At 49.8% G+C, this 27,185-nt stretch overlaps 1 protein-coding gene across 1 annotated transcript in view; it reads left to right on the forward strand.

The window, feature by feature from the left end:
• Positions 1-27,185, forward strand: part of Trabd2b (TraB domain containing 2B) — a 192,111-nt gene that overhangs the window by 142,434 nt on the left and 22,492 nt on the right. Inside the window, exons 3-4 of the mRNA XM_075946762.1 lie at positions 19,619-19,765; positions 26,075-26,249. Of these exons, the coding sequence (XP_075802877.1) occupies positions 19,619-19,765; positions 26,075-26,249 (322 nt within the window). The remainder of the gene's footprint in view (positions 1-19,618; positions 19,766-26,074; positions 26,250-27,185) is intronic.

Consider the following 27,185-nt stretch of genomic DNA (forward strand, 5'->3'; position numbering starts at 1 on the left):
ATTTCCCAGAGTTTGATGGATACTTCGGTTTCATAACCATCAATTCAAGAGTGCAACTGTGCATAAATACATAATACAAAATGGCAAGAGTGTGCTTAGGGTCACTGCAGAAACTGTTGGAAATCCTGTCTCAGTCCCAAGCCAAAATGCCTTTAATGATTTTTTTTTAAATGAAACTTGAGTCAGCAATGTAAATAATTTAAAAATTCATACATTATAACACAATAGAATCCAAAGATAGGTTAATATGATACTTACATGCTGAGGAACGATGGCAGGAGAAAAATGTCCCGGCTTTGTTTCTATAATTAACCTAGTGTGTCTCTACGAGCACAGAAAACTGCGTGTACAGCAAAGATTCTGCAGCTCGTCCCATGCAGCCCTCTGCATCTTGGTCTGAACAAGAAGGGTTTCAGGTGGCATCCATTAGCATTGCGTGGCATGGTACGTAGTGTGCACGTCTTGTGTTCAGAATTGAGTCTGCCGGCACATGCTCATGTTGAGACACAGGCCAACACGGCCAGAAACACCTCAGATTAACCTCACATTTGATTTCTTGGAATAATGTTTGGTCATTGCAGGTTCAGAAATCCTTTACTGTTGGCAGTGTGTGTGTGTGTGTGTGTGTGTGTGTGTGTGAATGTGTCGTGTATACCACATCTAGTTATGTAACACAGCATGGAGTTGTGACCTACAGTTTAAGAAGGTGGGTGCTAGATGACCCTAACTCTGTCACTCCCGGAGACAAAGAAGCTCAGCCCAGTGAGGGATGGACTGTGAGGGACCTGTTCTGGTCTAAGACAGCTAGGTATCTGCCCCTCATCGCAGGACCCAAAGGCCAAGTCCTGGCTATCCACTGGGGTTCACAGATGCCCAGGGCCAAGGCTGAGTGCTCCTGCTCTAAGGCAGCTCACACACATGTGAGAGAGGAAGAGCACACTGAGCCGAGTGATGCCATGGACGGGTCGAGCCTGTAGGTGTGTGTGTGTGTGTGTGTGTGTGTGTGTGTGTGTGTGTAAGGCGGTGAGGGTGTTCTTGCCTGGACACGTCCAGCAGGGGCCAAGGACGGGCCCAGGAAGAATTCTGGAGTCTGCACGTGACCAAGTGCTCATGCACGGTGGGAGAGATATTTACAAGAGGGCACGCGTGCCTTGTGCAGTGCTTGGGTGGGCAGTCGGGTTAATTACATTTTCTGGTTGGCTGGGAGTTAGTCAGCAATGCCTCCTCCTTCCAGCCCGATGACTGTGTGCCTCCTCGGATGTCTGCATCCGCTGCTTTGGAGAAGAAGTGATGACAGCCTCAAGAGGGCGAAAGAGGTGATGGGGGCTGGGGTGGCCTAGGGAAGGACTGACTGACGAGATCATCTGTGGCCACAGGTCTCTGCAGCCTTTCCAGAATTACAGAGTATGGACGAGTTCTGGAGAGCCGTGGGCCAGACTGAGGTAGACAGGCAGACTCCTATTTCATGTAAGGGCAAGGATGTAATGGGCTACTGTTGGGGCACAGAAATATGGCACAGCCCTCTGAGTGCCTGCCCGGAAGGTGCACTGCCAGGGTAACTTCATGTCCTGAGCTCTGGGATTCTGAGTCCTTTGATTCCCGTTTCCCCAGCCTGCTCCCTGCTATTGCAACAGGTTCCTGCAGGCTCACCATGTCCCGAATAGCTCAGGCTTTCTTAAAGGCAGGTGAGTCCTTGGAAGAGGTGAACTTAGCTGTGCAAGTGAATGCCGAGCCAGGGCCCTGGATTACTAGTGTGAGTCTCGGCTCACCTCCTGGCTCTATGGCACAGAACCTTCTGCAGAACAATGGTCACTGACCTGGCTGGTCACTGCCTGCTAGGCTCCCTGCTTATCCCTAGAGCACTATTGGAAGCGCCAGAGGGAACTTCCGGTACAGAGCTGAGAGTTTGCGTGGCTAGGGAGAGGCTTTGGAAAAGAAAACAGTAAGGAAGGCAGACACCTGCCCACAGGCCCAGAGGAGGCTGAGGGGAGGAGTGCCCAAAGACCCAGGAGATAAGGTAGAAAGAACACTTCCAGGTCAAATCCTGCAATTACCTGGGCTACCTTTTTGGGTTTTAGTGCTGACGTCTTAAAGACAAATGTTAATTGTTTCACAAGATTTGGCAAGAGTGTGTAGAGAGGAGAAGGGCTTGAGACCAGCAGGGGAGGTCCCTGGTCTACATGGTAGAGGAAGGAGGCTAGCCTGACTGGAGGAAAAGAGTGGGGAAGGGCAGTCCAGAAGCAGCAGCCTTGCCGAGAGCTCCTACTTCTTCCCTGTAGACACTTGTCCTGGGGCCCTCACTAGCCAGCTGGGGAGCAGACTGATCCACAGGTCCATAGACACATCATCGCAGGAAGTATCTGAAAAGAATTCTTCGTACTGTGTGATTTGGGCTACTCCTTCCCTCTCTGAACTTGGTAAAATGAACAGTTGGCCTGGTTGGTGTTCAACACCATCTTGCTCCTGCCCAGGACCTAACACTCTGAAAGGCCAGAGTCCTGCCACTGAGGTACAGCCTTGCATGAAAAGGACCAGGCATGGTGGTGAGATGAAATGCCAAGAGTATCACTCATTCATTCATGAGACATGGGGCTTGTTTTCAGTGCCAGGGCTGGAGATATGTTTGTGAATGAAAATCACTTCCTCCATTATGGAGGGCTTTCTTTTCGGGAAGCCACACAGTAATGTGGGAGAGAAGTGTTTAAAGAGGAGGAAGGATGGCAGAAAAGTGGCGACAGAAGTGCCCAGGAAGGGGTCCACATAGGGAAGTCAAGGCCAGCGGGGCAGAGTTTTGCTCTGGTGCTCCATGGAGAAGTTGCCAGGCACAGTTACGGCCTGTGCAAATTTCCCCTCAGGTCTGCACTGCAGAGAATAGCACTGTGTCCGAGCCCACCTCAGAAACCAGCGCTGGAAAGAATGAGGCGGGCATCCCTGGACACTGATTAAATTTCAAGTTACTCTGCTACGCTGGGTGCAGTTGAAGTTTTAGCAAGTCTCCCGGGATCCCAGGCAGCTTCAGCTTCAGCCTGAAAGAACTATTAAGATCCAATCAAAACAAATAAAGTCAGATCCAGGAAAGCGACGTGTTTGTGACTACAGACCAAACACTCGGGGTATTCAGGCAGGAACCCAGCACCCCACTTCTTACAGAGGTTTCTTACTGGACTGGCATGGACCCATCTTCACCAATACCTCCTCTCAAAGGCTCAGGGCCATGGTACACAGCCAGAACCCAGTTCTGAGCTCAGCAGGGGTCTGTGGTGAGCAAAGAGAACAGGCAGTTCCATGGATGTATTGCAAGAGGTGTCTGAACATGTGTTCCCATGATGTGTGGCCAGGCTGGCAGCAAGGAAAATCCTGACCATGGGCACGGAAATGAAAAAGGTGGGCCTTAGAGCACATGATCTAACAGAATCAAAAACTAAACCAAGAGCCTGGTGTGGTGCACACACCCGTAACCCATCACTGGGGTGACTGAGGCAGAAAGATCACGAATTTGAGATGACATAGTGAGACTGTCTGAAAAAAACTGAAGGAAGAGAACAAAAAGGATAAAGAGGAGGAGGGAGAGGCAGCAGGAGAAGTCTCTAAATCATAAGGGGGCCAAAGATGCCGAGTGTAATGCTAGCCTGCATTGTCACCAGGCCAAACAACCCCAGTGGACAAAGCTAAGATGCTTATGCTTATGACTGGATTAAGCCATGCATAGCTCTAGACATCTAAGTGAAACAGATGACAGCCAGGACAATGCTGAGGAGAGGCATGGCCATCCATGTTGCTAAGAGCCTCCAGATCTTTCCCTGATGCTTCCCCCCTCTCCTCAACCTTACTGAATATTTGATACTTCAGGTGGCATTCCTCCTTGGTATGGAGCAAAATCACCAGCAATACCAGAGGCACCTGCCCATTCCTAAGGTCCACAGCAGCCAGCAAGGAAGCCACTGAGACCCCAGTAGCCCGCTGGCTGCTAAGTGCACTGGCCCTGTTGGAGACTGGCCTGCAGCAGCTGTTCTCTCCCCATGCTCAGGATCTCCTCCTTGTCTCTGCCTCCCCCACCCCCCCGTTTCCCTTTGCAAGCTTCCCAGAGTCCTAGATGGTCGCCGGCCTCCTGTGCCTACGCTGAAGTCCTGTGAGCCCTCCCTTCCCACTGCCGTGCCCCCCCATGCAGAGGCTCAAAGGCCCCTTGTGCCTGCTGAGGCCACACCGCCTGCACACAGAGCTGGCCTCTTACCTCATAAACGGCTAATTTGTTACATATTTTCTGACGCTGTAAATGGGAGAACAAAGACCTTTTCTCTCTCATATTTTTGTTCAATTATGTTTGTGGGGGAACCTGATCCCCTTCAAAGGGGTGGGGGCCAGGGCTGCTGGGATGGAAGCCTCCTAAACTAGCTGACATACTCCTGAGCCAACAGTCCACAAGGGTGGCTGAGGCCTGCTAGGCCTGGGTGCCAAGAGCATGGCGGGGAAGGAGGTAGTAGGGAAGCCGGGGAGAGCAGCTGTCAGGCTCAGAGGCAGTCCAGATGAGGGGGGACTCCTTCAGGGCAAGGAGCCTCCAGGAGGCTCCCACTGTTCCTCAGAGGAAGAACCTCTTTCTCAGCCATCCACCACAGACCTGGCAGGAACCTAGAGGACAGGCTCCTTGTCATTGAGCTGACAGGTGTCAGGAGCAATGCACACCTAGGAAGGAAGTTCTCTGCTGAGAACCCCTGGGCCATTCCTGAGCCCCTCTAGCTCTGAGCCCCTCTAGCTCTGAATCCCTCATCCACAGTGAAGCTCCACCTCTGAGGTTTCAGCATGCCCCCTTTTCCCAAGTACATTTACTAGTTTTGAGTCAGCGCTGAAGGCTGTGCCTAATGGAGCTGGCTGCCTTCAGGGTGTCACAGCTATGTCCTAGGTACCAGGGATGTGAGAAAGAGTAAGGGGAATTTGGTCTCACATAGAAGGTGGTAGGACTTGCTTGGCACGTGGTAAAAATCTGCAGATATTCTTCATTCGTCTACCACTAGCCGGATGACCTTAGGCAAGTCACTTAACTCCCGTGTCTCCTTTGCTTCCCTTGTGAACAGGGAATAAAGATGAAAACTGTCTCCTAATTGTTGGAACGTGTGTGCAGTAAAACTGGTGTAGAACTCTGTACAGTGCCTGACACAGAACAATCATTGGTAGTTGATAACGTTACAATAAGACATTAAAGAAATATGGACCTCATGTGTGGATGAAGACAAACTCTTGCCAGTGCTCCAAAGAAACAGGGAAGAGTAAGAGAACTTTGGAGAGTACCCTGAGCTGATCTACAGAGCCAGGGAAGGAAACTCCAAGAGATGGGACTTGAACAGTAGCTGAAATGTTGAAAGTGTGTGGGGCAGACCAGGGGCACAATGGGAAGGCGTCCCTGGACCAGGATGTGCAAAGACGCTGATGTGGGAAAGAAGCTGCTCACTCCAAAACAAACCTGTAAATCTGCACGTGAAGTTAGTTAAAACTCAGAGCTCAGAGGATGAGGGGCAAGGAGAACCTGGCGAGTGAAGCAGAGCGCTGCCAAGGAGCGCGGAGAGCCCATGTGGAAGCTGTTTGTAGTGATTTCTAGAGCCATAGTATGCTCCCATGTATGGTGGTCATGGTTCGCAGCATCCACAGCTGGCTGGTCAGTTAGGAATGTTCGGGTACCAGACTAGGCCTCAGGCCCTGAAGTCATGGTGTTCAGTATCCCCATGAAACAAGCGAAAGTAATGGAGGGATGAGGTAGAGGACACACACACAGCCAGGTCATAGGGCCTAGTCAGATAGTCCAAGACCAGATGATGGAGAGAGGTGGAGAGGCTACTAGGTGTTGTAAGCAGGACTGAATTACATGCATCAGTCTACGTCTCCAGGACTCCTGGACCATACCAACTCAGACATAGGCCATATGGTTCATCATGAGTCTCTTTGTGGCTAGGGTAGAATGATTTCTGTTCTGTCTCTTGATCTCTGTCTTTCCCTTGCACAGACATAGGTCCATACAATTTTTGGTGTCACTCAGAGACCCCATTCCTAATCCCAGGACAAACCAACGCTGTGGCTTGTTGTGTTTGAGTCTTCTTATCAGAAGAGCCCAGAAAAGGGAACGCCAGACTGGAGCTAGGATCTAGGAGACATTTTTAGAGTAGGTAGGATTCCTGGTGTGGCAGGAGGGAAGCATAGGCTGGGAAGGATAGACTGAAACAAGCCCGCGACCCAGAGAAAAATTAAGGAAGGGTCATGAAAATTCATCATAGACCTAAGGCCCTGGAGAAGATTCTGGCCAGAGACTGAAAGGCTGAGTAGCCTTCCTGCCTATGGCGGATTCTGAAAGTGCATGAACCCTTAAAAGCTGTCCTTTGGGGGTGAATTTATGCCCCCCATAGCACATTTTGTCCACCCTCCCAGCCTGGAGGCCGATAAGCACTAATCTGACCCATATACAGAGCTTTGCTCATCCAGAATGAGTTTGCCTTTTCTGTGTTCTGGCCCCAAGTCTGACGCTCGGGCTTCAGTTGGACCTTCTTTCATCTTATAGTCTTTCTGTGGTAGGGGGAAGAAGAGGATAATAGCCCACAAGAGACCTGACCAGAGCCAGAGAAGCAGACAGATACCTCACCCCTGACTTCATCAGCATCCCCTGGCTTGCTGTGTGGCCTTGGCCTTGGGAACCTTGTCCTCTCTGGGCTTCAGTGGCCTCTGCATTGTAAGGAGGCCCATGCAGAACCTGAGGTCCACTGCCACCTGACTCTAGTGTCCAACACCCCCATCTGTTGCTAGGTGCTGTGTTCTGAGCTTTCAAACAAGTTAAAACCAGAAGTTGGAACCGCTTTGCTGTCTTCTGAGACTCTACAACTTTCTCCTTTGATGTTTCCTAGAAGGGTGTATCCTCCTTGACCTGGAACTTGGGGTTCAACCGCCAATACTTGGGGCTCATGCAGTACCACAGAGCTTTCTGTCTTTCCCTCCACCCTGAGCTGCCCTGCCCCTGTCCAGCTGCTGCTGCAAGGAAGTTTTGAAAGGAAAGGAAAGGAAAGGAAAGGAAAGGAAAGGAAAGGAAAGGAAAGGAAAGGAAAGGAAAGGAAAGGAAAGGAAAGGAAAGGAAAGGAAAGGAAAAGGAAAGGGAGGAGAGAACTCATCTTCAGTCAAAGGGGTCAGTGCAAGGTCACGAGAGAGCCTCGGAGCCCTGGTCTAGGATGCTCTAAAGCCAAAGCAGGGAGAGAACTGTGGTTCTCACCTGCTTCAAATCCCCTTCCACATCTCCAAGGCTAGGTCAAGGCAGGTCTTCCTGGCCTCTCTTGGCCTCTGGGCTGAGACTGCCTGCTGTTCACCAGGCACCACAAAGGTAGGCTTCTAAATCCAAAACCTTGCTGTTCTTTCTTGCTCCTTCAGTTCAGTTTCCCCTACTGTCTACCAGTAAAGCCTGAGGTCTGGATCCCGCCCCTGGCAATCAGTCTGCCCTGTGCCCTCCTCCACCAGCCTTGTTTCTGGCTTCCAGCCCACAGCAGCTAGTGGCATGGCTGTGGGGCTGTGGGGTCTACCCAGTCTCCCTTCCTTTCCTGTGGCTGCAGTCAGCACTGACAGGAGCCACAAAGCACCTCCCTGTCCATCTGCATCTCCTGCAATTCTTCCTCTCCTCTTCAGTGTGGCAAATGCATGCTTTCATAGCACACTTGCTGTAGTCACCGTCTTTGAGGGTCTCCTGATTGTGCTCCCTGCTGCTTTGCTGCACTTCAATGGCATAGTGTCCACCCCTTGACACTGGCTTCAACAAGTCTTGCTTGATCATGGCCAAGTCCTCCCCATGAGCCACCACACACCTGGAACCAATTTGGTCCAGCAACCCAGCAACCAACACAACCTAACTGGAAACTCTGGCCATGCTTGCTTGAGCTTTAGCTTCTCCTCCTGAACCCCTGCTGCAGAGCTTTTGGAGAGCACCCCAGTTTATAGGAAGTAAGAATCCCCATGTGCTCTGTGTGTGTTTTTATCCTAAGGAAGGGTAGTAAGTACTTGATGAGGTTTTGAAAATGCTAGCCTCAAACAGACAGGACTAATGTTACATACACACACACACACACATAAACACACGACAGATGGGTAAACTGAGGCCCAGAGAGGAGCAAGGCCTGTCCCACATGGAAGGATCCAGAGCAAGGCTTCCATGTTCTTCAAAAACAGGTCGGGTCTGAAGGCCATCAGCACCCTTTCTTGTCCTCCATTGTTCGCCTCAGAAGCACTTGGCAATGGTGGCTAAGCAAGGGTGCTGTTACCATTTCTCTGCTAAGTGCTTGCAGCCAGGTCTTCCCACACAAGGCCCCCAACAGGTGTCCTCTCCTGTCCAGCCCTCCCCAGCTATTGCTCAAGGCCAAGGAGAGCAGAGGTCCCCACACAGCTGGAGAGCCTGGGAGGCCATTCCCCCTCCTCTGTAAATGGGTAATTGCTGTGTGGTCAGACCAGAGGAATTAGAGGAGCCCTGTAGGAATTCCATACTGATTTTGCAAATGAATGTGGAGTCTTGCTGTTTGAAGTCTAGGCAGCTGTGTCAGCAGAGCAGGGCTGAGGCTGAGGCAGAAGTACTCTCTCTCCTATCAGGCTTGGAGTCTATGCATGCTTAAGAACACAAACGAGGATGATGGCTGCCCAACCCATCGCTCCCACAGAAACTGTGGGTTCTCCCCGTATCACTCATGCCTGATCTTGACCCATGGCAGCTCTGCAGGGAAGACTGGCAGGGCCCCAACCCCTCTACTCCAGAGACTGCACCTTCCACACCTTCTGTCGCGAATGCCTTCACTGCCGCCTTCCCCTTCCTAGACTGAGTCAGGAACCCCTCCAAGTGCTCTGGTTTCCATTTGCACTAGCTCATCACTGGTGCCAGAGCCAACTGGTTCTCTCCAGCTTCATCCCAGCTCTGAAACTGGAAGAGACTTGTCGAGATTCTTCCCTGGGACTTTATAACGCATCCTGCTCTTTTTTCCCTCATGTTTAGAATGTAATGGGTTTAAATTCCCAGAGGCCATTGCCCCTGGCGACAGATTAAGAGGCGGACAACAGGAGGAGCAGGAGGGAGAAAGCAGTGGGTTCAGGGAGAAGAGCTACGGCACTCAAGGAATCCAGCTTAGAGAACATGGGGTGTTGCCTCCGTCTCTGAGCCTCTGTATAAAATGAGATTAGTAACACAATCCACCTGTCAAAAGGACAAAAGAGTCTAGTGAGCACCACACCAGGAGCCATGGACTGTTGAATCATGAAGGGTAGCTATTATAGCCTAAGATGCCAGGTGCTGGAATAGGGCCTCCAGAAGTGAGAGCTAGCACCAGGCCTTACCTCCTGTTTCACAGGGAGCCTACTGTCCTGCCAGTCTCTTGGCTGGGCTAGTCTGCAGCTCCAGATTCCAAGTGTGAAGTTTCCCTTAACCTATCAGTGCTGAAAACAAAGGAGGTAGCCTCCTTTAGCAGGACAGGGTCCATACAGACTTCCTCCTGGAGCCCCTGGCCACCAGCCTCCCCACCCAGCAAGTACCACTCTGTTCATGTGGGTGGCTCTGCTTGAAAGGACAGGCTAGGAACCCCAGAATTCTAGGGTGGTCGTGGAAGGAACAGCCTGGCCCCCAGAGAACAGAGTGAAGTGAACACACTCAGCCCCCGCTGCAGGCCGGGGAGGGTGTGCTGCTGCCTCAAGATCCACAGAACAGGCACATTTGTGTGTGATGCTGAGTCCATGGTTCTCTGTGTGGTGGCCGAGTGGGAAGAAAGATAGACAAAGCTGCTTTGCCTCCAAGCTGGCCTCCTCCTCCATGGCTGCCACACTCTGTACCCAGCACTGTCAACAAGAGGCCTGCCACTACCACCCTCCTCCAGTAACCTTTCCTAGTCCCCTGCTTTGGACTGGCAAGATAGTACCTGACCCCAATGCCGTATCCTGATTTCAGTGGCAGATCATGGCAACTGAGTGGCAGGAGGGGAAGGAGCCAGGGATCCAGGCCTTGCCGGGGGTAACTGAACCCTGAGAATCTGTGGCTGTGGTGTCCCCAAAGGGTCAGGGGGAGGACTGACTTCACTCCTGCTCCGAACGCCCTTGAATAGCCCCATCCCTGAAGGAGCTCTAATCGCTTCCTTTTCCTCAGTAGCCCACACCTTCTTCTGCCTCAGGGCTTTTGCTTCAATCCTTTTCCCTATCTCCTCGGAGCTCCTCCCTCAGCATCTTCATAACTTTCCCCAAATACTTTCCCAATAGCTAATCCAAAACGTCAGCACCAAACACACATACACACACATACCATACCATAGACATGCACCAAATACATACCACGTACACACACACACACACACACACACACACACACACACACACACACGGTCCCTTCCTTTGCCTTGTTTTCTCCTTAGCAGAGGCCGCTCTCTTGCTTATTGTTCTAATGTAATGAAAGCTCCTGTAGGTCAGGGGCCTTTGCTTGCTGTATTTACTATTGTGCCCCTGGCCTGGACCAGCAGGCTGCTGTGTAAGGGCTCCATAAATCTTCAGTCAATGGATGCCTAAATTGTCCCCTGTCACAGGTGGATAAACCAAGGCCTCAAGAAGAAAAATGGTCCACTCCAGGCTTCTAGTGACAAGTCGAATGGTGGCTAGATCTCTGGTCCCTGTCACTAGCCCAGAGCCAGGCCCCAGCTCCAGGAAACCTTGTTTTTATTTAGATGCCTACTGTTCCATTACCTGGAGTGTGCAGACAGGATCTGTGCTGGAAGGACTGGGAGACTTGAAGGCCTGGAGCAGGATGCCAGGAAATAGTCTAGTGTTCTGGTGCTATCTTCTGTGGAGCATGGAAAACAGACAAATTACAGTGCAAGCCCTGAGGGCTGGAACCTCTGCATAAGTGTCCCTCAGGCCAGAGATGGCTTCTGTGAGGTGGGCTGCCCTCCAACCCTGCACTAGGTGCTGACGGATTAGTCTGACCTCAGGTCCAGGATAGCAGTGCTGCTCTGTCTGGGTCCTGGTGGGGAGCTGCTAGGGATGAAGGTCATGGGATGAGTGATGCCCTCTGCTTGCCATGTTCATTGTGTATATGACTGGCACTGTGTTCTCTCTGGGGAATAGACAAAGCCAGGATGGATAGTGTGTCCCTCAGAGGTGTCATGGACTGGCCTGAAGTTCTGTCAGACTGACACAGAGTAAGATAGTAGAAGGCTGGGTGCCAGTGGTTGGGGTTAACTCTAAAAGGGGGACCTTGTGTGCCAACCTTGACAATATCTGATAGTTAAGACTCTCTCTCTCACACACCCCCAGTTGAACACTCAGAATAAAGGCCCCACAGACTGGATCCATCTGTCTGTTAACGCCTGTCCTTCTGCTAAGGGATGAATGGAAGTAGCTTGGGAGGTAGAGCTCAGGAGAGCAAAGGGAATCCAGGGTCTGCCTGGTGGGCCCGGCTCTAAATCCCAGGCCTAGTTTCCAGAAATCTTGAATCCCCAAGCCTCAGTTTCCTGTTTTGTCACACGGGAATGACAATCCTCATCTGGAAGGATTATAGCGTGAGCTGGTTTCCCAGTTTCTCTGTCATACGCATGTCATCCGCCATGCTTGTCAACTCCAGCTACATTCCCATCTCTCTGCTGGCTTGTTCAGCTCCACTTTCCCGGCTTCTGCTTCCCATTGTGTACATGCAGGGCCTTTGCACCTGCTGGTCCCTTTCCCCCTGCACCCTGCCCCTTTCTTGACTCTTTTCTCAAACACATACTATTTTTTTTATCCCAGAAATGGGCCAGTAGAAGGTCTGTACTCATGCCCACACCTGTAGCTGGTGTCCAGCCATGTGCAGCTTCACAATGGGAATGTGTTCAGAGAAATGGATCACTAGCTCATTCTGTCATTGTGCATACATCACAGTATGTATCTGTACAACCAAGGAGTCCAGCCCCCTGCATACCTAGACTATATGGTACCCGCTGTTGCCACTAGCTACAAATGTGCATGCTACCTGCTGTACAAAAAAAACCCTGTAGATATTTATAACCTAATGCAAATATTTATGCATTTGAATGCAGAAAACGTATAATAAAATATACAAGGCCATAGATATCTGGCTCCACTGCAATTTTATGAGGACATATTCATAGTGTAGCTCGCCATTGACCAAAACACCATAGTACATTTGTATGATACATAACTGTGTGTGCATGCAAGAATGCATAGGCATGGGAGGGCTGCAGAGTCAGAGTGAGGAGACAAAGATGCAGAGAGAGACAGTGATAGATATTAATCTCAAGGAATTGTCTCAGTGGTATAAATCTCCAGGATGGCAGCTGGCTGGACATCCAGGGGAGAGTTGATACGCCAGTTCCAAGTTCAAAGCTCTGCTGGCAGAGTGCACAATCACTTTCCTCTTAAAACTGCCAAATGATGGAGCCCCACCTACTCATTGGATAATGATTCATTTTCTTCAAAATTTAGTAAATTAAATATTAATCTCATGTAAAAATACTTTTCTAGGAAGGTCTAGAAAAGAAAACTGGAATTCTGCCCACAAAAAAGGAAGTTAAATTTATACTTTTTACCTCATACAAAATCAGTTTTTAAAAAGATTTTAATTTAAAATCTGAAACACTGAAACTCTCAGAAGAAAATATGGGGAAACCTATTTAGGTAGGCGAGAACTTGTTAAATGGAACACCAACATCCCCAAGTATCAATAGATGGGAATATATGGAAATAAAGTCTCTCCGTGACAAAGGAAACAGTGGCAGAGTTAACAGATGGAAATCTACTGGTTACACTTCGGACAATAATGGGGGAGAGTCTTCTGTTTTGTGTTAATTTCATTGGTTAAATACAGAGACTGCCATGGCCCTTTAATAGGACAGAAAATTAGGTAGGCAGAGTAAACAGAACAAAATGCTGGGAGAAAGAAGCTGAGTCAGTGAGTCGCTGTGATTCTCCCACTCCAGGCAGACGCAGGTTAAGATCATTCCTGGTAAGCAGCTCGTGGGCTACACAGATTATTAGAAATGGGTTAGGTCAATATGTAAGAGCTAGCCAATAAGAGGCTGGAACTAATGGGCCAGGCAGTGTTTAAAAGAATACAGTTTCCATGTAATTATTTCGGGGCATAAGCTAGCCATGCGGGCGGCCGGGTGCCGGGGACGCAGCCCGCAGCTCCCTATCTCAACAGGACAAGAGGCTAATATCCAGAATTCAGGGGGACTAAAACTGCCAGTCAGAAAGCTGGTAAGAGAACTGAATAGACACTTTTTATGAAAGAAAAAGGGCAGAGGGATGGAGGGAGGGAGAGAGAGAGGGAGGGAGAGAGGGAGGGAAAGAGAGAGATACAAATGGCCAGTAACTATGGTGGAGAGAGAGAGAGAGAGAGAGAGAGAGAGAGAGAGAGAGAGAGAGAGAGAGAGAGAGAGAGAAAGAAATGGCCAGTAACTATGTTTTCAAGTGTTCAGTATTCTTAACCATCATAGAAATGCATCAAAACTATTTTGCAAACCCCTCAGAATGGCTGTCATCAACAAATCTGATAATAAATGTTGGAAAGGAAATGGAGAGGAAGGAACCCACATTCACTGTTGGTGGGAACACAAACCAATATAGCCATTGTGGAAATCAATTTGTATATTCCTCAAAAACTTTCAAATCGAACTACCATATGTCCCAGAGATTTCCTTCCTGGTTATAGATCCAGAGAAGTCCATTCCCTGCAGTCGAGATATCTATACAAACATTTATTGCTACTATATTCACTATGGAAAATAATCAGAATCAACCCCATTGTCGATTAACAAATGAATGGATAAAAATTCAATATATTCATAAAATGGAATACATCTCAACTCTGAAGAAAAAAAGAAGTTTGAAAATTTGCAGGAAAATGGATAGATTTAAAATGTATAATATTAAGGTCATAGAATCTCAGAAAGAAATAAGCCACATGTGCTCTCTCATGTGCAGAATCTAGCTAATAATGTATGTATGTATGTAAACAAGTGTACATGAGCATGCAGGACAACTTGAAGGAAAGAGCAAGAAAGGCTAAATAAAAAGGGTGAGGAAGGACTGAGTGCGGGTAATGCACGTGAGCTATGAGAAAGGACTTAAAACTAATTGTTTTTCTAGTTCTAATTCTGTCAAGGATTTTTGTTTGTGTTGGGTGGTGCATAAAATAGATTCAATACTGAAACTGTAAAATTGACTGTGAAGCTTCACAGCTCCCATTCTGAATACCAATTCCAACTGCAGAAAGCCTCATTGGAGAGACTTTGAGTCTAGTTAATTTTGGTGTTCTGTTTTATTGGCAAGGAATTTTTTAATAATAATAGTTTGTTTTAGAATAGAAGCATCGAGATAAATATTTCATTAAGTATCTGGGACCTCAACTCCAGTCCATTTGACACATAAAATCAACCACGTGTCTGCTGCTTGCCAACGTGGTACCCCGTGTTCATTTACACAAGCCACGCCTTGGCTTCAAAGAAGGACAGGGATGAGATAACTCTGTTTAATATGAGCAGCTGTCTTGTACACAGCCAAAAATACAGCAGGCCTTCCCCAGAAGAGGATGCTAGGCACTCCTCCATTTATTCTCCCCCTTGACATCCTGTAACTACTGCCATGTCAAGTTAACAGCACTTAAGCACCCTCATGGGAATGGTCGATACACCAGTGTTACACGCTTGGAGGACAAGAAAACCAAGATACTTGGGATAAATAACACTCAGACATACATCCACACTTAACCCTCACACACAAACATATGCAGGGCTGAGGACATTTGCCTAGCATCCATATAAACTGAGAATGGTGGCACATGCCAGTATCCCCAGCATTTGGGAAGTAGAGGAAAGGGGATCTGAAGTTCAAGGTTATCCTCAGCTATATAGTGAGTTTAAGGCTAGCCTGGGCTACGTAAGATGCTGTCTCAAAAATAAATATTTATGGCCATTACAGTCTCCATTTCTTGTGAGTGACCACACCTGATAGCTTGTGGGACTTCCCACCTTCTCTATCATCCGTTCTTCCCTTCCTTTCCCTCAGCAAGAACCTCAGCTTCCAAGGTTCAGAACCAGGCTGATACCTAAAATCCATCCTCGGGCTTTATTCAAGGATGTCTGGGCACAAGTGTTGTCCTTTTCCAAGAGCTCTACTCACAGGGCATGGGAGCACTGAGTCCCCTCAAGACACCGTGTGTTCTACACACCCTTTTCACCCCCACAGTGGAGAGAGCAAACCGGTTCTCTCAGTGTTCGGGGCCCAGCCTCCAGCAGCGCTGGCTGTTGCGCCCTCTTGGCCTGTGTTGCAGAGATACCCCAGTTCAGCAGGACCAGCACAGCCCTGCTTCCATGCTGTTCACTGATGACAGTGAACACAGAATGCTCACCTAGCAGGCAAGCTGTGTGAGACCAAGGCCTTTGTCTCTGCTGCCCTTGCCTGGTGCACTGGCACCGAGAAGGAACTCGGTGAACACCTGTCAGGGTGCTTAGGATTTAGCTGTCATTATTCCGGGCTCTGGTCTTGGTAGAAGTCCTCCCTGATCATCCCAGATCCTTAACCTGAGAGCCAGGCCTGTCCAAAGATCCTGGGATCCAAACCTTCCCTTCAGGTGACATGGGCAAACAACTGGCATTCTAGTCTGTCTAGGATTATTTACTGGACTGTTCTGGAAAAACAAGCCTGTTTCCAGCCTCCTGGCACCTGCCACCCTCCACCTTAGACTTCTGTCTGAAGACCTATTTAGATTCCAAGCCTACACACTCAACAGATGCCTCCAAGCCATCTTGGGCCCCATGAGCTCTAGGAGGCGGAGGTAGGAGAGGATGCACACAACATTTCTTGGTGGCCAGGGTTCCCGGTGGCCAGGACTCCACGTAGGCATCCGGGGGAGCGAGGCCTCTACTTTCTACCCTGTGTTTGTTATTCTATGTCATAGCCTTATCATAAACATTATCCTAGTGTGGGCCACTGAGGCTCCTTGCAAGGGAAGTTTGTTGTTCTAAGGTGGCTGGGAGTAGAATGCCCAGAGGCCTGGGGAATTCTGGGAGCTGGAGAGGGAAGCAGAAGCCAGGGTGGTACTTCATTCTAAAGCTTGTGCCTCTGTCACCCTGGCGTAAAGGTCAGTGGCTTGTCTGCCTCCTCCATGAGTTCCATGTGCTTAGAAACCACGACATATTTCTCCATCAAACCCAAGTCCCTGCTGAGAAGCTACTGAAAGCCTTTGTTTGATAAAGGAAGGAAGGGAAGGGGGAGGAAAAAGGGGGTGGTCATATAGCTTCCTTTTGCTAGTTAGAAGCCCCAAGAGTGCTCACAAAAGAGGACACAGTGCCTCAAGGCGTGCTTGTAGTAAGCCAGTGATCTGGAATTCTACCTCCGCTCTTTTCGCTCTTTTCGTTGAGCTTGTCACTCCCTCGGCTTCTGTTGTGCCCAATCTCTACATCCCTGCTGTCCCTCCTCTCCTTGACAGAACAGAGGGAGGCCCTGTGTGCACTGACCAGGGACAGAACATGTGCCAACTGGTCCATCTCACCTCTTGCCAGCCTCCTCACCTTGGGTTGGTATTTAATGTATCTTTACTGTGGAATTTTTTCATCTTTATTTTACCTGGGAGCTGCTCTAAAGATTAAATAGTGAATCCACTCAGGAAGTTTATGTCACATAGTAAGGGCTCAATTAAACCAGGGGTTCCAATGTGAATGGGTGATGACTCTGTCATGAGTTACAAAGAGTAGGTATGGAGCAGGAAGTGGGGAGAACATGATTCAGGGGCAGCACCTTCTTTTTGTAGTGTTTCCTGAGTGTCTGATGTCGGACATTGTGGTTCATGGATGAACAAAAAGACAGAGGGCCAAATCAATTCTGCAAGACACGCGCCTCCAGAGTGGTCTCTGCACAGGGAGCCTGTAGGAGGTACCAGATCCCACCAGAATATAGTTAATGTCACAAACCAGCTGAGACATGCAGGGAGCTGCAAAATTCTCGAATGGCCTGGTAGGCCTTAGCTTCCTGTCTGCAGCACCCCAGTAGCAAGCACCCTGACTGCTTTACAATGATCAGAGAAACAGTGGGTATGGATAGCTATACCAGTAGACAGCAGAAGGTCCTGCATCATGAGCCTTGTGACCCAAGGCTGGGAGTCAGGACCCTTGGGTGGAGCCCCTTGTGCCCAACTCCCTGTATGATATGAACTCATGCACACCCCTTCCTACCTGCCTGGGATGCTGTCCCTTCTCTTCCTTTGCATTAAGAATGTACAAAATGAGATCAGGGATCCTTAAACTAGGCTCCAGGGTTCTTGTGGAAATCCCTGCAGCACGGGCCCATCCCCCATCCCAGCCTCCCTCATATCAGCCACGACTTTACTATTTTTATCTGTTCCACATTCAAAACTCCAAGTAAGAGTCCTTTGGAGAAAGCCAGCAACAATAACAACAACAAAAGAATTCTACAGCTAAAAGTAGTTTGAAACCTCCGCACCAGATGAATTCTCGGGACCCTATCTCCCAGCACCTAGCCGGGAAGATTTGGCGTTCTTTCCTCCTACGTTTTATGTAATGAACACATACTCAGCACTCATTTCTTGCCAGGACTATGCTTAACACCCAGCAGCCGGGAATATACTTAATCCCCTGAAATACCTCCCGGCTTCAGGAAGGCCTCATCATTGCAGACCTGACTTCTTGAGTCAAGCAGGGACCAGGGGAGGCATTTACCCTCCAGCCAGGTCTCCGGGTGCCCAGGCAGATGACCTCACCCCTGGGCACTGCCTGATCTAAGAAGCAGCAGAGCAGGTGTGTGCAGCAGCTGGGTGTGGTCACAGGAAGTCCCTCTGTCATGGGCCCTCAGAGCAGGAGAGTGGATCCGCTCGACATGGACGCTTTCATCAGAGGCGCGCACCCTGCAGGAGGAAGCGCTTAGTGTCTTAGCAATGTCCACAGCAGAAAACGTCACTGCCTCCTGTAATTCATCCCCAGCCACCACGCTGCCGTCGACACTCGGCACCAGATGGCTGCAGGTCTGATTTCAGCCAAAGCCCAGGAGTCTGGAGAAAGCCCAGACGTGGGGCAAGGGGTCTGGCCTCACTTCCAGTCCTCTCATTAAAGGGAGCAGTGGGGGCTACCACAGTCTGTGCAATCCAATTCTCCTGCCATTAGCAAACACAGAGGGAACACACGCATGACCCTATTGCCTGTGTCACCAAGTTGACCTGGCCCTGTACACCTATTTCAGAAGCTTTTTATTCCGATTATATGTCTTGGTTGGAATGTCCGCTAGTCTTCTAGATATTTTTCTTAAGTGCTTAAAAAGCACCTTTAACTATGAAGGAAACAGCAGGTCCCCAGGTTCTAATGAGAAATAGAGATCACACTACCCTCCCTTCCCCGGGCACAGTGCCGAGAGCTGCAGATTCAAGAGCCAAGAAGATACACTCCTGACTTCAGGAAACTCGACCTACTGTAAGGCTGGCAGCTAAACACAATAAAAAGCTAATGGAAGCGTGGTCTGTCAGTCATCTGTCGCCGAGATTATGTCGTCTAACGATAGCATGCAGAGCTCAGGTAGCCAGTACCAGTTGCTGGCAGGCTCCACTGTCTTGGAGGCCTCACCTGTCTAGAAATTGGCTACCTGTCTGCTGATCTGAGTGTCAATGGCTGTGTAAGTCTTGCTCCGTGTGTCTCTCAATCAGAGTGGAGTCAAAGGCAAAGAGGAAACGAAGAGGGGACGGCCACAGCACCCAGGTGCTTTTCAGGCCTTTCTGTGTAAGGTTGACTGCCATTATCCCATTGGCTGAAGCAGGTCTGGCGTCAGAATGGGTGGGATCGGCAAAGTCCTTTGGTTGGCCAAAAGAGTCTGGGATACCAGACCTTGTGATACAGACTCCAGCTCAAGTCATGCAGGTAAAGTGCCTTCCATGTCCTGGGCCTCAGTTTCTCCAATTTTAGATGGCCAAGTGTGGTGGTCTATGTCTATAGTGCCAACACTTGGGGGAGGGGAGTAAGACAGGAGGAAAGTGAGTTCAAGGCAGCTGAGGCTACATAATGAGGACCTGTCTCAAGTAAACAAAATAATGGGAAGGCTGAAGCAGGTTGTCTTCCAGGGCCTTTGTCATGTGCACCGTGGGAGCCGTGAGCTTCAAAAACGTTCCAGGAGCCTGGAAAACCTTCTGATTCCAGGAGAGAAGAAACTTCTGTATAGTGTTCCAAGTGACCCTAAGGCCTGGAAACTGCATCCTTGGAGCCAGTAGCCCAGAGCAGAGGAGGCAGACGGTGCATCTGCTAAAACATGGGAAGGTGGGCTCCAAGGATCCTGCTCCGAGACCTCTGGGCCTGGACACAGAACCAAGCTTTGTTTTCTACTGTTCATTGCCTTGACTGCGTTTCAGGGTGCTCTTGGTAACAAAATGGGTGCTTGTTTTAGAATACTGCTAAGCAAAGTTTAGAATACTGCTAAGCAAAGTAGAGCAAAGGAGACAAGAGGAAGACTCACCCAAATCTCAGATAGTTCACTGTGTCACGTACCTTCTGTTTTATGCCGATAGCCCCAAAATCCAGAGCGTAGAGGGCCACTCCCAGAGGCCAGCCTGTCCTTGAGAGCATCCCTGATGCCCTTCTCTTTTCTCGGCCAGGTGTTGTTCGCCCTGAACCAGACTCTGCTGCAGCATGAGAGTGTGCGGGCTGGGAGCCTGCAGGCGCCATACACCACGGAGGACCTCATCAAACACTACAACTGCGGGGACCTCAATGCAGTCATTTTTAACCATGACACATCCCAGGTGAGGCCCTCCTCTCTGCCTGCCCTGATGGCCACTGCGTCACCTGGACCTAGGCCCCCATGATCCCACCTGGCATTTATCAGATGCCTACTGTACAGTGGGCAGAGACCAGCTTCTCTCCAGCTATGATGGATAGGAACTACTGTCATCTCCTTTATAGAGGGGAAACTGAGGCTCAGAGAAGACAACACTTATTGCTCGAGGCTGTGCAGCTCATTGCTGTTAAATCATCAAGAACAGCAACTGGAACCAGAAAGCCCACAGAAGGGAAAGCCTAGTTAGTATGAGTTTGGCCTTGAGTCTGGTTTCAGGACCTTCTGCTTTGATACAAATCCTAGAGCCAAAATTACAGGAAGGCTAACAAGACCCTGAGTAGGGACCTAAAGGGTTGAGTTTGGCTTGACCTTGCCCAGACTTTACCATGCCTCCTCATTGATTTCCAGCAAATTCCAATACGCTCCACCCAGCACTCAAGGATCCTCTAAGACCTCTCTGTGGTCTTGTCACAGCCCATACCCCCCACGTCAGGCGTGTGGGATTTACAGCTTGTCTTATAGTATTTCTGAGCCTTTGTCCAGGCTCATTCTCCCCTGGATTCCTCCAACTTGATCATGATTCAATGTTGCCTGCTCTGAGAAACCTCCCCAGCCTCCCGGATGGAATCAGGAATCTCCCCAAACATCACACAGTTTCCCCCAGGGGTTCCTTTGCCGTGGTATTTGGATATTCATCCACTCAGAAAGCTTGGATTAGGTAAAGGAGGCCATGTCCATGTTCTGGTCCCTTTCTGATGTTTCCAGTTTCCCAGGGTAAAAGCCGGTCTCTGCAGTAGCCTGTGTGCTTCTGCTGTTCTGCCCCTGCTCCTGACCCCATCCCCTACACACACCCCAGCAGCACAGTGTGCCCTGTCATCTCAAGAACTCGTCTACATGGGCTGGAGAGATGGCTCAGCGGTTAAGAGCACTGTCTGCTTTTCCAAAGGTCCCAAGTTCAATTCCCAGCAACCACATGGTGGCTCACAACCATCTGTAATGAAATCTGGTGCCCTCTTCTGGCCTACAGGCATGCCTGCAGGCAGAGTACTGAAAATACTGTATATATAATAAATAAATTTTAAAAAAAACAAAACAAAAAAAAAGAACTCGTCTACATGACTCTACCTTTTCGCTGGCTTTATTCCCTCAGCATAGGTGATTCTCCCACACGCCATGGTAACGTACTCCCTCTCCGTCTTCAGGCATCACTGGAACCATAAGCCCCATCACCCTGTCTGAGCTGTAGCCTGAGCCCCACTCCCCCTCAAAAGAAAATACACCAACTGTCATTACCTTTTCTATACCCCATTTTCCTCCCACGGTCATACACTCAATCCTTTCACTAGTGACTACTTACTGTCTAGTCCTTCCCCCTGGAACACAAGCTCCATGAGGGCAGGATTTGGGTCTGTCATTAATTCATTTATCCCCTCTGGTGAGAGAAGTCCCCAGCCTGAAGTGGGACTCTGTAAATATTTGCCAAATAAATGAAATAGTTTGTAAATGTGGTAACACGGCGCACACAGGGATGTGGTGGGGAGCCAGGGAGGACAACTCTCATGGGACTTACCCTCTCACAATGAGCCTGGGAGACCCAGGAAATCATTGTCTCCTATAGGGACCCTTGCACTGGGGACAGAAGAGGTGCAGATACACCCCATGGCAGGACTCTCTCATTTAGATGTGGCTGCAGCTGGGACTGGGGCAATTAGGAAAGATTCCTATAAAATAAAAGGTCACAGAAGAACCTACATTAGCCATAGACAAAGAAGGAATGTTCCAGCATTGAGCACAGTGTGCAAGTGAACCAGAGACCCAGAGGAGGAGGAGTGGGGAGAGGACTGGTTGGAGGCCGGCCAGGCTGGGGCCACAATGTTCTGTCTGTGCTTGCCACCCAACCCCCAGACACAGGCTCCCTGAGGGCAGGGATGAGCTGCTCATCCTTTGGTCCCCACTGCTCTGGAGAGACCCCTTGGCGCCTGGCACAGTGTGCTTGCCAGTGAGTGACTGTCACGCATAACACTGAAGGTACATCATGTACTTAGAGAAGCTTAGAGGATGGAAGAAGGAGCCCAGCCCTTATTGTGGGAGACTCCAGGTCTGAGGACTCTAGTCTCCTGGTTGAGGAGGAAGGGGAGGAGCCTGACACCATAAACTGATGGGACTCTCACCAGAGTCCTGTGAGAGTCCCACTTCTGATGAGCCTTGCTCTGAATCTGTTAATGGCCTTGTTTGGCGGGTGGAGGGTGACTCCACAGCAAAGGGTCTTGGTTGTAAGTTGGATAACTGGCTGTGAAGCGGCTGGCCTGAGGAAGAAGGGGTGAACAAGACAAGGCCTGTGGCTAACTCTAAGCCAGGCAGAAGAGGCATGGGGTGAGCCTGGGGGATGGTCAGTTCAGATTTCCTTTGAATCTCTGCTGATCTCTGATGGCTGCAGCCATGTCCCCCAGCAGAGCAAGTGGTCTGCCCAGAGCTGAATCATAGTCCAGGCTGCATATGGGGTACACAGGAAACCTGTCCTGAGGAGGAGAAAATCCAGGGTCACAAGGCTGAACCCTGCCTTTGCACGTCTCACTATGTGGGGCCACATCTGCAGTCAGAGGCCTCTCAGCCTCAAGGCCTGGGGATCTAGAGATTTAGGGGTCATCCCCCTGAGCAGTCAGGGAGGCTCCAGGGTAATCATAAAGTAGGAACTAAGCTTGTTAGTAAAGCTTCCTAGGTGAGAATGACAGCCAAGAGGAGGGACTGGTAGATGTCTCCAGAGGGCGTGGCTTGCATAGCAAAAAACAAGCACGGGGTGGGAATGCAGCTAAGGAGTAAGAGCCCCCACCCCCAGGAGTGTATGGATCAGTGCAGTCAAAAAGATGCCTCTAGCTGCAGTGGGGAGGGTGATCAAGTAGCCTTTGGAGATCAGGGTGAAACTAACACGCAGGGCCTGAGGCCCCTTTCTCCTTACTCCCTAACAGAATACCTCTAAGCTCCACCCCCTCCCTCAACAATGACTGCGCCCTGTCTCTCTCTGCAGCTCCAGGTTACGGATGTTGTTAGTGTCCATAATGGGAGGACCACACAGAAGTCCTACCTGGCAAGCCTGGGGTCCCAAGCTCCCTGAGGGGAACGGTAGCCACATATATGTTTTATCCAAGTGCAGAGACTTTTGACAGTAGAATATTACTCAGAGTCAAAATAATTTATAGCAGTGCCACCATCTCCTCCAACCGCAAACCTAGGCTGACCTAGGCCAACCATGCTCCATAGTCAACCATCGGGGACCTTCTTGGAACACTTCTTCTCACCCTCTCCTACTGTACATCCCATAGTATTCCTACAAGTATGGCTGACCCCTCTACTGGGCTGGTACTCTCATGAGAGACAGAGGACGCAGCTCGAAGGCGCTGGGGTGGCCCTAGCCTGACACAGGGCAGGATCTAGGGTGTTTCTCAGAGGTTGCCTACTAGGTAGGTGGGTACAGAGAAGTGGGTAGTTGAAGATTATCAACAGGCCTGGGCACTTAGCCATCCCTAGCTACAGACCAGGGAAACTTATTGAACCCCTCCCCCATAACCTCACAGCAGTCCCGCCTGGCCCATCTCCTTGTCACCCCATCACACACCAGCCTCTCTAGAGCTCTAGGGACATTCCATGATCTCTTCAAAATGTTATCATATGCCCTGCACTTAAACTTGTCATGGGAGATTTAAGGCCCCAGACAAGTCTAATGACATCATTAATTTGCTTCTCCCCCAGCCCTGGCGCAAACCCAGGCCCCATCCTTGGCATGGGGCCAAGGCCCATCAGCATGAGACACACAGAGAGTGTTAGCCAGTGGCTAGGAAGTCCAGGGGAAGCTGAGTGTCCAGTCCTGCTTCTTCATGCTTTTGAAATTTTACTCTCTTTCTTGCCCTTATAAATAGCTTCGGCCCCCTGGGGAATCTTTTTTGGGTGTGTTTTGTGGGCGAAAAGCATAGCAGGAAGGAAGGAAGGAAGAGCACATGCCCACAGGTTCCATTATCCATGGGAGAAGGAGGGGACTCAGACCTCTGTCTTCACGTCTCTCTGGTGGTTCTAATGACCATCTGTCATCTCTGGAGGCCACCCTTCTCTAGTAGCCTGTGACATCACATGGGAAGGGGGCCGTGCAAGGTGAGGTATATAACTCCGTACTTCCACGGTGCCTTACTGCGCTGGCATCTTCCAAAGCTGGTCTCATTGAATCCATGCAATAAGCCATGTGTGTTCCCCTGTTACCAGTGAGGAATGTGAGACTCAAAGAGACCATAACCTAGTGTAGCACCGAGCAAGGAAAGAGGGATGGCACCCAAGCTGCCCTGGCTGTGGGACTGCAGGACCTGTGCTCATCACCGCTCTTCCTCAGCTGTTGCTCAGCCTGCTCATCCAGCCACTTGCTCACTGACTAAACAAACACTTACGTGTAATAAAGCATGGCCTCCTATCCTCTCCCATATCCCATAAGTGGGGAGAGGCCTTTGAGAGGCATGTTTCCAGAAACAGCCCTTCTAGTCATGTCCTGGCTGTTCTCCACACCTGACTTCAAATTGTCTAGCGTCTCCTGTAACTCCATCAAGTCAAGGGTGACCTATCCCATCGGGGCTGCCAGTCATCCCTTCCCGTGTGGAGGAGCGTAAGCACGCAGTTCCTTCGTTTGTCTACCTGCCAAATCAGCAGTCTCTGGGTGCCAGCTCTGGACCGGCCTAGGCATGAGCAGGGCTGCTGCGTACATTGTACACATTGTACACAGCTCACGTTGAGACAATCACATCACTTCCATCTTCATCCCAGAGTAGTGAGTCTGGCCTCTCTGACGACGGAGCCATACGGTGCAAGTGTATTTACCACCCATTTCACCCACGGGTCCTTGGCGAGCATACCAGAGGCAGATTCAGTCTCTGTTAACTCCCCGTCTTCCCCAGAAAGAATGTTGACAACTCAACAGTGGCTGTTAAAAAAAAAAAGCCATGTCACTGGGCTACTAATTGGCTCTTCTGAAGGACTAAGATCTCTAGGAAGTTGGTATCTTCGGGCACAATCCCCCTCATCTTTCAGTCAGGACTGGTATTTTGTGCTTTATGCTTGGGTAGAAGACACTGAGAGAAGTGGGAGATGTTCTATGAGCAGGAGCTTGGAGGATGTTATGATATGGGTGGATCGAGAGCAAAGACAGTGTGTGTTGATTCATTGTCTTAGTGTCCGCAGCAGCCCCCACGCACATGTTGGAGGAGATGGTACTAGAGTGCCCAGACCTACCATCCAAGCCGAATAGATGAAACTATATGAACAAAGCAATCCAGAAGGGGTAGCGCAATCTTATGTTCAAGATGTAGGCATCTCCCTATATCGTGTATCAGGAAGATGCGCCAATAGGCATCTTCCTTGAGTAGGCCCTGGGGACTTGGAATGACGTAACTTCATCCTTGAACTCAGGGATCCCTCTGCCTAGTTCGAAAGCACATCAGCAGAGCTGGATCTCAGGCTGGATGCGGAGAAGAGTGAGGGTAAAGGACCCAGGGAGTAAGGATGAACAATCCCTAGGTAGCTTATCCCACAAGCATTAGCCTGGAAGGAGCTGTGATCCTGGAAAAGACAGGAAAAGACAAAGATCTGGAAGGGTGAAGCCAGAACGGCAGATAGCAGCTCAGAGTTGGGGAAAGCCGAAAGTGCTGCCCTGCGCATCTCTGTAGAACAGAGGGTGGAGTGCAGCCACAGCAGGGCCCATCATCTCGATTGGTTCTTCCCATCACATTGGTCCTTCCTATGAATGAGAGCCAGGGCTCAGCAAAGTGGTGTAGCACCAGAACTGAATCCAAAGCTCAACTCTCCCTAACCCCTAAGCTCTCTGGCCTTCTTGCCACACCTGTCGTCTGCCCCCTCTTGCTGAACAGGGTTCCTTGTCCAGGTCATGCTGGGCTCAGGGCTGAGGAAAGAACATAAGGAACTCAGCATGGCTGCAGCCTCCTGGACCCCAAACTCTAAAGAAATATCAGGCAGGCCTGTGTGGCATCTTACCGTCAGGGCGTACGGCTGATTGCCCTAGCTGTGGCAGCACACATCTCTGGATTGTTCCCTCTTGGTCCTGCTTCACATGGAAAACTGGAACAATGCTCGTCTCTGAGGGTTTGAGGGTTGATGAAACAGCACCTTGCCTACTGTGGGGTCTCAGAAAGGGAAATTGCCAGTCCTACCTGGACCTTGTGTTTGTCTGACATGTGCCCTGCTCCATCAAGACCTGAAGGTGACTTCTGTCTTACCGTTGCAGCTCCCCAATTTCATCAACACCACCCTCCCACCTCATGAGCAGGTGACAGCCCAGGAGATTGACAGCTACTTCCGCCAGGAGCTCATCTACAAGAGGAATGAGCGCATGGGGAGGAGAGTCATGGCGCTGCTGCAGGAGAACCAGGACAAGATCTGCTTCTTTGCCTTCGGAGCAGGTTTGGCCCCATCTTCTCTCATTGAGGGAAAAGCCGAGGCCCAAAAGAGGTCAAGCTAGGTACCTAGGAGCAGGGCTAGGTCCCTAGTACTTCCCCAGCTCCTGACCAACTGTTTTCTTATAGTATCGTCCTTAGCAAGGGAAACAACCCCTGCCCCATCCATGGTAACTCTACAGCCCCTTCAAGTGCCAGGTGGACTTATGAAAGCCCAAAACAATCCTCCCATCCAGCTTGGACCCACCGCACCTAGAACCAGGGCTAATCAGAAGAGTCCTGTGGCCTTAGGGGTGAGGGAGATGGACTCTGACAGCCCACAGTTCTGACTCCACCTCCAACCAGGCCGCGTGTCATGTCACTCTGTCTGGTACTTTCCCAAGGGTCCAGTTTTCCCTTCTATTAATGGAAAGGATAGCAATAACTATTTGATGAATTAAAAGTGTCTATGTTGTCAGGCAGTTGTAAGGATGTGTGACATTTAAATAACCTGCCATATGACAGGAATTCAGAATGGCAGCTACAATCATCATCTTCATCACCATTATAATGAATTTAAGCATCACCATGGCAACACAGGACATGCACTAAATGTTTCTGGGGATCTTTCTTCTCCTGCGAAGGGAACTAAATATGTTTACACATGGTTCCTTGGGGTCCCTATTCCTTCTCTGTTCCCCCTCCCCGTTTCTGCCTTTCTCTGTGGTGTCTCTACAATGGCTGCATTGGGGCCAGGATAGTGAATTTGAGTTCTTTGTTAGTCAGCTTTTGCTCAATGATTTACAATAACGTAATTTACTTCTTGCCACTTGAATGTTGGGAATCCACCTGTGTTTTATAAAAATTAAGAGGTATCTTACAGCTGAGTGTGATGATGTACATCCATAACCCAAGCAGTCTGGAGACTCTGAGGCCAGCCTGGTCTACCTAGACAGTTCAAGG

Source organism: Microtus pennsylvanicus, chromosome 13 (genome assembly GCF_037038515.1).
Source record: "Microtus pennsylvanicus isolate mMicPen1 chromosome 13, mMicPen1.hap1, whole genome shotgun sequence".
Taxonomy (NCBI): domain Eukaryota; kingdom Metazoa; phylum Chordata; class Mammalia; order Rodentia; family Cricetidae; genus Microtus; species Microtus pennsylvanicus.